The sequence below is a fragment of the Lolium perenne genome, chromosome 7 (assembly GCF_019359855.2).
Source record: "Lolium perenne isolate Kyuss_39 chromosome 7, Kyuss_2.0, whole genome shotgun sequence".
Classification (NCBI taxonomy): domain Eukaryota; kingdom Viridiplantae; phylum Streptophyta; class Magnoliopsida; order Poales; family Poaceae; genus Lolium; species Lolium perenne.
In genome coordinates this window covers 82,770,776-82,783,126 of record NC_067250.2, presented here as the reverse complement: position 1 = coordinate 82,783,126, position 12,351 = coordinate 82,770,776, and the positions used below count along the sequence as shown (strand labels likewise).

The 12,351-nt window shown below is 46.5% G+C and overlaps 1 protein-coding gene across 1 annotated transcript; it reads left to right on the top strand.

The window, feature by feature from the left end:
* Positions 1-4,770: 4,770 nt before the first annotated feature.
* LOC127316853 (IRK-interacting protein-like) lies at positions 4,771-7,892 on the top strand. Its single transcript, XM_051347322.2, has 2 exons — positions 4,771-5,167; positions 6,204-7,892. The coding sequence occupies exons 1-2, from the start codon at positions 4,862-4,864 to the stop codon at positions 7,710-7,712; spliced, it is 1,815 nt and encodes a 604-aa protein (XP_051203282.1). The 5' UTR covers positions 4,771-4,861; the 3' UTR covers positions 7,713-7,892.
* Positions 7,893-12,351: the final 4,459 nt, after the last annotated feature.

The window sequence follows — 12,351 nt, the reverse complement described above, 5'->3', positions numbered from 1 at the left end:
CCTAGATTGAAACATGGGCTCTTATACCACTTGTTATAAACGCGACAAGAAAATAGCGAAGAACGATAAAGGAAAACGCAGCTGGGACACAATATTTTAACGTGGAAACCCCCTCCAACACAGAGAGGAAAAAGCCACGGGCGCTAGCTAGCAAAAATTCACTACACCGGGGAGTGTTTACAAACGTTGTGGGTTATCTTATAATCTGATAAACCCCAGCCGACGGCTTACAAGAGGTATATATAGGAGGTGGCATCGATCCGTACCGACGACGGGCCTCGCTCCGCTCATCAGAAGTTAGCCTCCCTTTAGTATGAATTTGGATCACAATATAACACATATCCTCCACCATCTTCCACAAATATGCCGCATTCAAGACCGCCACACTCCAAGAGCAGCCCATCATTTCCGCCACGGCATGACGTAGCACCAAAATGAAGCCCCTCCAACAGCTTGGACTCCACAAGCCTCTTGCCAGCGTCAGCAACACATCCGACGAGCAGGGACATGGACTGGGAGACCATTATTCCTAAGGGCACCATCAACATTTGGCCCACCATGACGCTGATAGAGGAACCTTGGAAACCAGAAAACCAAAAACTACAACACACACAAACGAGAACCAAGCCTCCCCTCCCCCTCACGATGCTAGAACGGCAATCAGAGGGGAAGGAGAGTAGCAGACACGCCGGCAAGAAGGAGTGAGAAAGAACCTGGAACCGCTCCTCTGTGCGGTTGTTTATCGCGAGGCTTGAGACGAGTTCTTGGTAAAACCGACGCTTTTCTGAGCACCGGGAGCATGCACGGGATAATTATGTTACATTGTGATCTAAGTTTATACCTCCTCCACGATACGGATCTTCATCACCACTTGTTTATAGCTCTTGTAAATCGACGGCTAGGGTTGTTGGACATTAGAACTTTGTGGCCTTGAGATATTCATCTTGTTGGTTCTTCGTTAAGTTCAAATGTGGCTTTAACATTCCACAGGGGTTTTAGCTGATGGCAAGTTCGCAACCAAGACAAGGCGGCCACGAGCCCGACACATCTGCCAATCTACGAATGCAACCCTGCATTGCGGTTTGGGAAGTTGTGGTAGGCAATTGGAGTGCTTACGCAGCGGCCAGCGAGCTGTTCTTTTGTTGAGCTTGTGATAATTTGTTTCATTGTTTGTACCTCTCAAGTTTTAGGATGTGGTATGAAACTATTTGGACCATTGGATGGATGAAAATTAATGGTTGTTATTTATTTTTGGGTACCACAAAACAACCCTTTTCTTAAAGTTCCTTGGAATCTGTATTAATTCAGCGTTGGACATATATGTACAAAAAAAGACCCCACGGAAAGAACAAATTATAGCATGGACTTGACTTGTACACAGAACACTATGCATCATATCACAAAAATGCGACTGAATCCAAGCTTTTCGCCGAACAAGATAACCCTGCTAGCACAACCAGCTCTACCACCGCCCGGGACATGGCCACTTGGGGTAGTACAAGCGCATGATGCCACGTCGAGGCTGAAAAAGATCCTCCACAGGAGGATGATAAACTCGAGCAATTCGTGCTCAACACATCGATGCCAAGATCTTGGCTGAAGATAGTGTGGGTGGAAGCAGTGGCGGAGCTGTGACTGCCAACTAGTGTTGTCAAAGCTTTAAAAAATTGTAGTGATGTCAAAAACTAGAATTTATGGGGTCAATCTTGATGTATCCATAGCTATATTTTCTTTGCTCGCCATTTTTGCATGTTGTCAATTGACCACACAAACATAGTGTAGCTCCGCCACTGGGTGGAAGGCGTAGTCACTTGGGGAGCACCGCAACAAACGCAGACTCCGCAAACTCCCTCCGCCATCTCCTAGAACCAGAGCTTTCACTTTCCTCTCCCTCGCCACCGAGGTCAGCCAAGAGGAATCTAGCTTGAAAACCGTAGATCAAGAGAGGGTAACACTTATTGACTTAGCCCGCCTCGACACTCTTCTCCCCTTCCTTGCTCCTCATGACCATGATGAAGAAGCTCGACGACGAGGGCCTAGCGCCGCACCAGAGCAAACAAGATGCATAAGCTCGAATCCATAGCCTTATTGGCGGAGATCCTCGAGGCCAACTCACCCGCCTACGACAACTATGCCTAGCCTCAGGCCAGGCCAAAGAAAGCCCGACACACATAAACTAGGCCTAGGCTTGGCTCGGCCCAAAAGCCCGAAAGCCTGTCGGGCTAGGCATCTTCCCTATGTTATGTATTTGCACTACCCAAGCCCAGCCCGCCATCGGGCCAACATTTTTAGGCCCATGCCCGGGAATTTCAGGCCGGGCTTCAGGTCAAGATGTCCATGCACAAGTATAATGGCATGGCCCGCCAGCAGCGCATCATCGTGAACAAAGATCGTCCACAGGTTTTACCAGATCTGTCTAGGAAGACCTAGTGTTCTACACAAAGAGGCCATATAGGATCAAACACATTTAACCCCAGACCTACTATGCACACTACGCTGGCCAGCACCTCGCCTAGCCACTCCGGCCTTGGTCTACCTCGGGTGTGAAGAGAAATCTCTCAAGATAATGTAGCAAAGAAAGAAAGAAAGGGGGAGCGTGATGACCGCCATCGTTGGTGTGATAACAAGTTTCGCTAACCAGTGAATATAATCATCATCGAGAAGATATATTCCTTCAGCTAGAGAAAGTACTCTGCACCATCTTTTTTTTTTGCACACAAGGCGGGGTCTACGACCCCAGAGGAGCTTTTTCATTAAAGCACACGTGGCAGGTACAATTTACAGTAAGGCCCCTTATCATCACTTTCCCTAATAAACCAACTATTTGAAGATAAGGCCTCACACTTTACACAAAGCACCGTAAAATTACAGAGGAAACGCGATCAAGGACAGTGCCTCTGCCACCAGCCGCCGGCGAGCTCCAGGCGTCTCCGCCGAGCTCCGAGAGGAGAATGCTCGAAAGCTCTTCTCCGGCGTGAAGATCCAGCTGCTGGCAACCAGAAGAGGGCTGGGGACAAACCACTTGGCCTTCTAATGGCGTCGAGCTCCAGCAAATGAACTCGAGGGCCTTCGGGCTGGAGGTTGAAGAAGGGTCACCCTTATGACCAAGGATCACGGCGACGAACCTGTTCACCATGTAATACGCGCAAGAAAGGACATCGGCTCCAGATTTCCCCTCCATGGAATTCCCAACGACCGAGCCTTCCAGCCTCTCCTCATCTTGCCCACCACCGCGGTGGCTTGGAGGAGGAAGAAGCATGGAAGCACCGCCCAGATCCAGATCCAGGGGGAGAGAGAGAGATCTATTGAAGGGGGCGATGAAGCGCTCCGCCATCAGCCTCTGGCTCCACCCATTGGAGCACCACGGCCAGCATCCACGCCACCACCGGCCACCGAGAGCCGCTCAAGCTCCGCCGTGACCAAACCCCCGATGACATGACGCCAAACTCCACAGGGGTAAGATCTACAAGAGTAACAATAGATCTAGACCTAGACCTAAACCTAACTACTATGGCACCTCTCCAAGTCCTAATCTGTCCGGCTACTCCGGCGGAGAGGGCCCTGGATCTGCCCGGCCGACCATGGGATACTCTCAAGGAACTATAGAGGACTGAGAGAGGTGGAGGGGAAATGAGACGGGCAATACTCTGCACCATCTGCATGCCCTCCTCGGCTCTGCTGCTAAATAATATAGATGTTAAAATATGTTTAGATATATCTATATATTATTTAGTAGTACTTCCTCCGTCCCATAAAATATGTTTTAACAGTAGTACAGGGAGGCTGAGAGCAACTGGCTCTGTCTATACGCACTCAAGAAAATGAATGGTCGGATACATCAGAATCAATGGCGCGTGGCCCCTTGGATAGGTGTTGGTTACAGCGTTTTCGCGCCAACCAATTTTATTTCCAGCCCAACCACAAGTTCGCACCAGAATGGTTCTCGCATACCACCCAGATCTCTTTGCTGCTAATTTCCAGCTCCCACACAACATTCTGCTCTTCTCAGCTACTGACAGCGACAACGTCCGTGTACCTGGTACTGCTGTACCGGTGTCTTCGTAGAGCGTGTCGGACATACGCTAGAGCCATATGATTCCTGAAGCAGCCGAAAGTGAATCAATCGAACGCAGCGGCAGTGTGGGCACTGTCATGTCATCATCAATCAGTTCGATCGCGCTTGCTTGTGTCTGTGGGTGCCATGTGGCCGTGCTTTGCCTTTTCCCCGTGCTCCTCGCCACTTTGCTTGTTGCTGAATAATGAAGCTGCAAATGTTCGTTAGTGGTATAAGACATCAGCAATCTATACATATACATCACCAGCAGCAGCAGATAGTCAAGCCTACAGTACACATCACTGTAACGTAATGTCAAATTTCCCAACTATGCGAGATACTGGTTATAGTAGCAAACAGTAGGGAAGAGAGGGCTAGAGTACTGTGTGGTAGACTGTTAATGTATTAGCACGAGTGTCTTGGAAAGAATCAAAGAAGCGAGTTGAGCTCAACATTCTTTTTTTCCTAAAGCTATTCTCTCTCACGTGCTTTTCTCCTTCCGATGACACTGCTTTGCTTTGCTACAGTCCAGCCTGCGCTCTCAAACATCTCCAAATCCAATGCCATGCTGGTCCTGCATTGGCACTAGTACTACGTATTAAGTACTAGTGGTACCAAAGCATGATTACTGCACAGTACCGAGTACAAAATACATGACAACATACACAACCAAAGCAAACAACAACAAGCCATTATTCCTTTCTTCCCTCTTCCAGCGGCGCAGCTCCAGCAGAAAGCCAAGGCCAAAGCCAAAGACGCGCCCTTTGACCCACACTCCCCGCGCCGTCGCCGTCGCCGTCGGCATCCATGGCGGGGGATACCGCCTCCGCCTCGTCGTCCTCCTCCCACCCTCCCGCCGCTCCCGCTTTCCCGGCCACGCGCCAGGAAATCCAGGCGGCCATCGCCAAGGCCACGGAGCTGCGCGCGCTCCACGCCGCGCTGCTCCAGGGCGCCGGCCCGCCGCCTGGCACCAATGCCGGACCCTATGCTGCTTACGCCGGCGCCGGGGCCGGCGGTAGCTGGAGCCCCGCCGTCATCCGTGTGCCGCCTGCCGCGTCGCCGGCGCTCCCGAGGGTTGCTGCTGTCGCCGAGGACTACCCCGTCTTTACCCCGGTGAGCAGGCTCCTACCTATTCGCAACCATGCGTGATTTATGTGCTGCTTCTCGGTGTAAGGAGCAAGAGTGTGAGTCAGAGGTAGCTCGCTCGCTAGCTCCTCTGTTGTTAGATTTGCCTCTTCTGTTTGCCATGCTTAATCTTTTTCACATTTCTGCATCTGTCTGTCAACACGGTAGGTTAATACTACCTGCAGGATTTGCTTCTTATTACTGCGAGGATGTTCCTGTGTAGTAGGTTGGAAGCTCGTACTACAAAACTTGGCAGGCACCTTTGAACTTTAACTTTCTTTAATAATGGAAATTGGTGGAAATGGAGGCTAAATTTGTTGATATGCTGGATTTTAGGTTTCTCTGTCTAATCATTTGCAGCTACCTTGCTAGAAATAACCAAGAAAAGATGGTGACTAGTATTATCTTCCACGCATAACCATTTCATGGACCACTTTCAGATATACATAGGACAGTAGGACGTGCACTATCTGGTCTAGCTTGCAGCATTTCACAGCTACCTACATATGTATATTGGTGAATGAGCTAACTTCTCGACACCGTAATGCATTTACTGAAATGTAGTACTCCCTCCTTCACAGTTTATTAGGCGCGCGCGTACCCCTAGGTCATCAATTTAACCTATATAATTTAAATTATATAATATAAAAATTATATCATTAGTTGTATCTGCAGATCACCCTGCATTTGAGTACTAGCAAGCTGCTAGGTTGGCTGTTAATGCTTCTTTTGGTACAAAGAACGGCAACTACTACTACATCTTGTAGTAACCTGAACAATCATAGTGAATTGTTGATGCATAAAATAGTTAAATTTGGTATCTTTCGATATTAATATATTCCTTTTATCGAAAAAAATAAAATAGTTAAATGCCCTTTATTTTAGCATTTCTGCTTTCCTACCGAAATTGTGTTTCCTGTTATTGGTTTATCTCAATTTTCATGAACCACATTAATTTTGCTTTCTGAATCATCCTCTGGGTTCAGAGATTAACACTCGTTGCTTCCTTGATGAATTCCCTCAGGCTTATGGTGAAGAGCCCTTGGGTGGACTGAACTACATTCGCCAAGACAACCGGAGCCTATCTGAGAACTGGAGCGGGATTGGTTTAGAACATGAAGGTCAGGAAGATGAGGTGGCCTTCTCGGATGTCGACAATCTCAACACCTTCTCTTCATCAAACAGCGAGCTCCACTTCTCTTCATCAAACGAACATATGCGCAACAGAAACACGCGCAGAAACCATCGTTCCTTCCTTCATCCTGCTCTCTCTGCCGATAGTTTCCTCAATTCGGATAGCAGGAGAACAGATTTGGCAGAATCGAAGACTGTGATGACATGCAACACCTGCAAGCCTGCAACAATCAGTAGGGGTCCTGAAAGTGAAAATGATACCAATTCTCTGAAGAACTTCAGTGGAGCGCCGCTGTCGAACTACCACCCCTCCATCAGCTCACGTACAAAGCAAAAAGGGGGACACGTGTTATCATGGCTCTTACCCAAGTCAAAGAGGAAACCAAAATCAGACATGTCACCGAACACCAACGAGGGTGAGAACATGTCTCAGCTTCTCAAGGAGTGGGGTGTGTTTTCACTAGAATCTCTGAAGAAGGAGCTTGCTGAGGCCAATGAGCATAGGGACGCTGCTCTTCAAGAAGTTGGAGAGATGAGATCATCACTGGGAGAACTAACTAGCAAGCTGCTGAGCTTGGAAGCGTATTCGTCAGAACTGAAAAAGGCTCTAAAGAAAGCAACAAGCACAAAAACCGTGCAATCTCACTCAAAGCGATCAGCCAGATCAGTGGTTGTAGACGATTCATTGCCAGTCAGCCACGAAGTAATGGTGGAAGGGTTCTTGCAGGTAGTGTCGGAGGCCCGTCTTTCCATCAAACAGTTCTGCAAGGTACTACTCCAGCAAGTCGAAGATGCTGACAACGGGCTATCAGATAAGCTGAATATACTCCTGCAACCATATCAGCTCACGCTCGCTGAAAAACACTCGAAAGTGATACTCTATCATCTCGAAGCCCTCATGAACCAAGCAATGTATCAAGACTTCGAGAACTGCACGTTCCAGAAGAACGGTTCGCCCAGGTGTCTCGACCCGAAGCTGGACCTCCAGGACAACTTTGCCTCGTTCGTCGCACTCCGTAACCTGAGCTGGAACGAGGTGCTGAAGAAGGGCACCAAGTACTACTGCGAGGACTTCAGCCGTTTCTGCGACCAGAAGATGAGCTGCATCGTGTCCACGCTGAGCTGGTCGTGGCCATGGGCCGAGCAGTTGCTGCAGTGCTTCTTCGTGGCCGCGAAATGCATCTGGCTGCTCCACCTCCTGGCCTTCTCCTTCAACCCGCCACTGACGATACTGCGGGTCGAGGAGGACCGGGTGTTCGACCCTATGTACATGGAGGAGATCCAGGTTGAGAGGCAGACACAGCAGCGAAGCCCATCTCAGGTAAAGGCCATGGCAATGCCTGGGTTCTACGTCCAGGACCGGGTGCTCAAATGCAGGGTGATCTGCAGATACAACTAAGACCTGTAGGTTAATGCTGAGCTGACATGCCTCTTAATTTTGTTTTGGCTGGTTTTTTTTTAGTATTAGCATGATGTAGCATTTTGCTCTTCGGTTGCAGAATGTACAGGAGTGTTAGAATGTTGCTTCACTTGCGTGCCAATAGATCTACTTCTGTAAGAAATATGTATGCAGAATCTGGATGGGTAGGTTCCTCAATAGTTTGTGATGACCAGCATGACATTCTGAGTTGAACTACTTACGCACGAAATATAGAACTGCTAGACGTTTGTAACTTGCCACGGACAAAAAAAAATTGAGTGCCTATTTGGTAGTTGGTACGGAGGATTTAGATGTTGGTTTATTTGGTTAGAAATAGAATCCTGAGGTAAGTGCATAGGAACTCTCAGAGGAAGTTGCTTTTGAAAAGGCTTGTATCATGATTAACGATGTGTTGGATTATTTTCAAACTAGGAAAGGTCTAAGACAGGGTGATGTTTTTTCTCCCTTGTTGTTTGACATTGCTGTTGATATTCTTGCTGTTCTGGCTGAAAGAGCGCAACAGAATGAACTTATTAGAGGTTTAGTTGCTGACTTGTTGGATGATGGATGAGCCATCATCTACTATGCCGACGATACCATTTTTATGTTCAAGGATGATGTAGGAAGTGCTAGAAACTTGAAGTTCATTCTCTGTTTCTTTGAGCGATTAATTGGTCTGAAGATCAACTTCAATAAGAGCGAAGACACATGTTTTGGTAAAACAGGACATTTATGCTGATATTTCCACTTACAAGATTGGTAATTTCCCTTTAAAATATCTAGGTGTTCCTATGCATATTTGAAAATTAGGAAAGAGTGATTGGAAAGATACTGATGATAAATTATAGAAGAAAACTGCTTAATGGAAAGGTGATTTAAACTCTACTGTTGGGAGATTAATTTTGATTGAGTCCGCTCTTAGTAATGTGCATAGTTATATGCTTTCTATTTTTAGAGTTTCTAAATGTGCGAGAAAGAGGTGGGATTTTCTTTTAGAGCTATAAGTTGTGGCAAGAGAAACAAGGCGTGAAAATCCCACTTGGTTCGATGTGTGATGTTTGTCAACCCAAGGATCAAAGTGGGCTGGGGTCACTAATCTAGAGCTTAAGAATACGAGACTTGTTTGAGTTTGAGGGCAGGGGTTGTAATAGAGCAAACGCCTATAAATATTAGTCGTCTGTACAAATGGATGTGGAGTTTAAATAAAAATGGTATTTGGCAAAAACTTTGTTAAAGCTAAATACTACTTTATCCCAGTGCAAACATAAGCCTACAGATTCTTACTTTTGGTTTAGACTTATGTCTGTGAAAGGTGCTTTTTTGTAGTATAATGCTGAGCTGAGGTGCACCTTAATTTTAGTTTGACTGGTTGCTGTTAGAATGATGTAGTAGCATTTCGCTGTTAAGTTGAAAAAAATAAAAGCAATGCCAGCACGTTGGTTCACTTGCATGCCAACAGATCTGTACTATATGTAATAAAAAAATTGTTTGCTCGTGCAGGGCTGTAATTTCCTCGAGAAAAAAACTGTATTTGAACTGCTCCTGGATGAAAATTGAAAACGTTGGATGCATGTTGGGGCAAACAAAATTCAGGCCTATTTTGAACAGAGGAATTAGATGTGACTTCTATGTTGGTATATTTGATCAAGACGGAATCGTTAGATTAAGCGCATAGGAACTCTCGGAGGAACTTGCAGGAAGAAAAAATGCGCCCGTCGCTGTTGTAGGAAAAAACAAAGCTGTGGTGACTCACCGAAAGATTGTAATGGCGAATGAAGCCTGCTTGGCGGCGTCATGTGGCGTTCAATCTCTCAGAGCTTTGCCGAAGTGTGAGGTCATATAAATCGGATCATAGTTCTCCTTCATCTTGGGTCAGCACAGCCGACGGCGGCACACAACCGCGCCCCGGCCTTGTTTAGCGGGATTCGGCCGCGCGCTTGTTTCTCCAGTCCGGAACAACACCCGCAATCCGGCCCACTTTGGAGCTCTCCGCCCATTCACCTTCACCGGGCCAAATCATGCAGACGTCCTGCTCTCACTCCCAGTCCACACCCCACGCGTCCCAGTCCCAGGTCCATGACTCCCCGCGCGCGACGTCAGCCTACAGCCGTGCCGACATTTTTTCGGGTAAAACCAGATCTTTGTTAGGCAAAAAAGGATAACATCAGGTTCAGCCAACAGTTCTGAAGATCATCAAATCCTGAGCCTAATTAAAACATCGTTCTACTCTCTGTCCTTGCCAAGTTAGCCAAGCAGTGGCTAGGCCTCACTTGCCCTCGACCTACTTTTACATTGCACTCACAATTACTAAAATAGAGTAACTTGATCTCGGACATAATTGCTAACCGGTCTTCAACCCTATCATAGACCACCGTCACCAGTTAAGACAACAATGACTGAAGCTGACTATGTTGGAGGCTAAGTTCCAAGCCCTTCAAGCAAGCGCATAATTCTGCTTGAAGAGCACCTTCACACGACTCCAATGATCGGCAAGCTCAGAAGATTATACTTCCTCGTGCATCTCTTAAAATCATCTCAGTTCCAGCAGAACCATCTTCTTCTTTATAGGATCCATCGACTGATAATTTCACCCATCCTTCCTTTGGTTTGGTCCAACGTTTAATAGGGCTTCCTTCGCCCTCTCCTTTAGAATGACAATGGTATCATGAGCTAGCATAGATTGCATACCTTTCAGGACTTGATCAGTAGGTAACTCCTTAATGATGCCAAGGAGATTTGCGTAACCACATACCAATCGCTTTGAGCCCTCCACTGATGTGAGGGGTTTGTCGTGGGTGATTTCATTCCTTTCATACCAGGACCTCCAAGCAACAAGCAAGGTATTATCCATCATATGAGCTGGTAGATTCACTAGGACTGAACGGAACCAGAACCGAGAAGAGGTGTTTCGGTAGTTGCCAGCACTTCCGCAATGCCTACTATAGATGATGTGCGTGAGGGCATCGAGCTAAAGCGTGCGCCACATCCTCCTTATCTGTATTACATATCCAACACAATGTAACTTTCATATTTTAGCTCAACTTGTTCGTAGCAAGAGCATTGGACGCCGCTTTCCAAGCAAAATGCTTAACCTTAGGAGGCACTGACGCACTCTAGATCCTCTTCCAGACTATATCATCACCAGCGGGGCTAGAACTAGAAGCCCCATAGTTGCATTGTATTGGCAGCTCATTGAATGCCAATTTATACGCCAATTTTACAGAAAAAATTGCCAGCAGCCAAGCAATAACGTCATCGTGGTTCTGCCTATAGGTAGCTTGATTCTGAAAATGGCATCAACATCAATAGGCAAAAATGTATCGCGCACCTTCTGTACATTCTAGTTACCCATTTCATGTATGAGTTCAGAGACACGCTTGATCCTCTTATTTCTCCTCGGCGTCAGTATTTTACCGTACAAGATCCTCGGAACCCAACTATCCCACCACACCTTAATTTTCTGACCATTTTCGACGCGCCAAACAATGCCTTTTTAAGGAGCTTTAAGCCATGTGCAATTGTTGTCCACGTGGAGGATGGATTGCCAGTGAAGAGTGTGTCCATCAGTTGTGGCTAATATATAGCCTTCAAGACTCGAGCACAAAGACTGTGCAGGACATGAAATTAGCCGCCAAGCCTGGCAAGCTAGCAAAGCTTGATTAAAAAGCCGCATGTCCCTAAAACCCATACCACACCTTGATCTTTTGATCTGGTCATGGTATTCTAATTCACCCAATGCGTCTTCCGTTTTCCTCAATCCATGCCCCACCAATAGTCCCGAATTAATTTAGTGAGTCATCGAGGCGGGTAACTTAAACACCCCCATCACATAGGCAGGTATCGCTTGTGCTATGGCCTTGATCAAAACTTCTCTGGGACTTTGAGATGTCAGACTATCTCCCCACGCCATGAGGTGTTGGCATAAATGTGACTGAAGATTCAAGAATCTACCTTTATGCATCCTACCATTAGGGGTAGGCAATCCCAAATATTTGTCCTCAAAGTTGTTGTTTGCAACTTGGGGATAGACCAAACTTCATCTTGAGTAGCTTGAGAGCAATATTTGCTAATGATAATCGAGCATTTTGCTGGATTGATCAACTGACATGTACCATTAGCATACACATCAATGCTTTTCTTCAATTTCAATGCCTCATCAAACGAGGCCCAAAAAAAACAACAAGGTATCATCAGCAAATAAAAGGTGGGAAACTCCAAGCGCTCTCTGACACACCTTAATTGGAAAAATCCCATTAAGCTCAACTTCCTTTTGCAAAAGTGTAGAAAGACCATCAGCCACAAACAAAAACAGAAAAGGAAATAGGGGATCTCCTTGCCTGAGCCCCCTATGTAGGAGAGAATGCTTCCAACAAGGTTTCATTAAATTTGATTGAATACCTCACCATCGTAACACATGCCATAATACATTATACCCACCGATGAGAGAACCCCATTTTATGCATTGTAGACTTCAGGAAGGATCAGTCCACTCTATCATAGGCCTTAGATAAATCTAACTTGTAACACAAAAGTCAGAATTTTGAGATGTACCATGTTGCATATAATGCAAGCACTCGAAATCCAATAAAGCATTATCCATGATCAAGCACCCCGGGAA

Coding starts and splice junctions, on each gene's coding strand:
- LOC127316853 (XM_051347322.2), top strand. CDS start 4,862: ATGGCGGGGGATACCGCCTCCGCCTCGTCGTCCTCCTCCCACCCTCCC. Junction 5,168..6,203: donor ACTACCCCGTCTTTACCCCG/GTGAGCAGGCTC, acceptor GAATTCCCTCAG/GCTTATGGTGAAGAGCCCTT.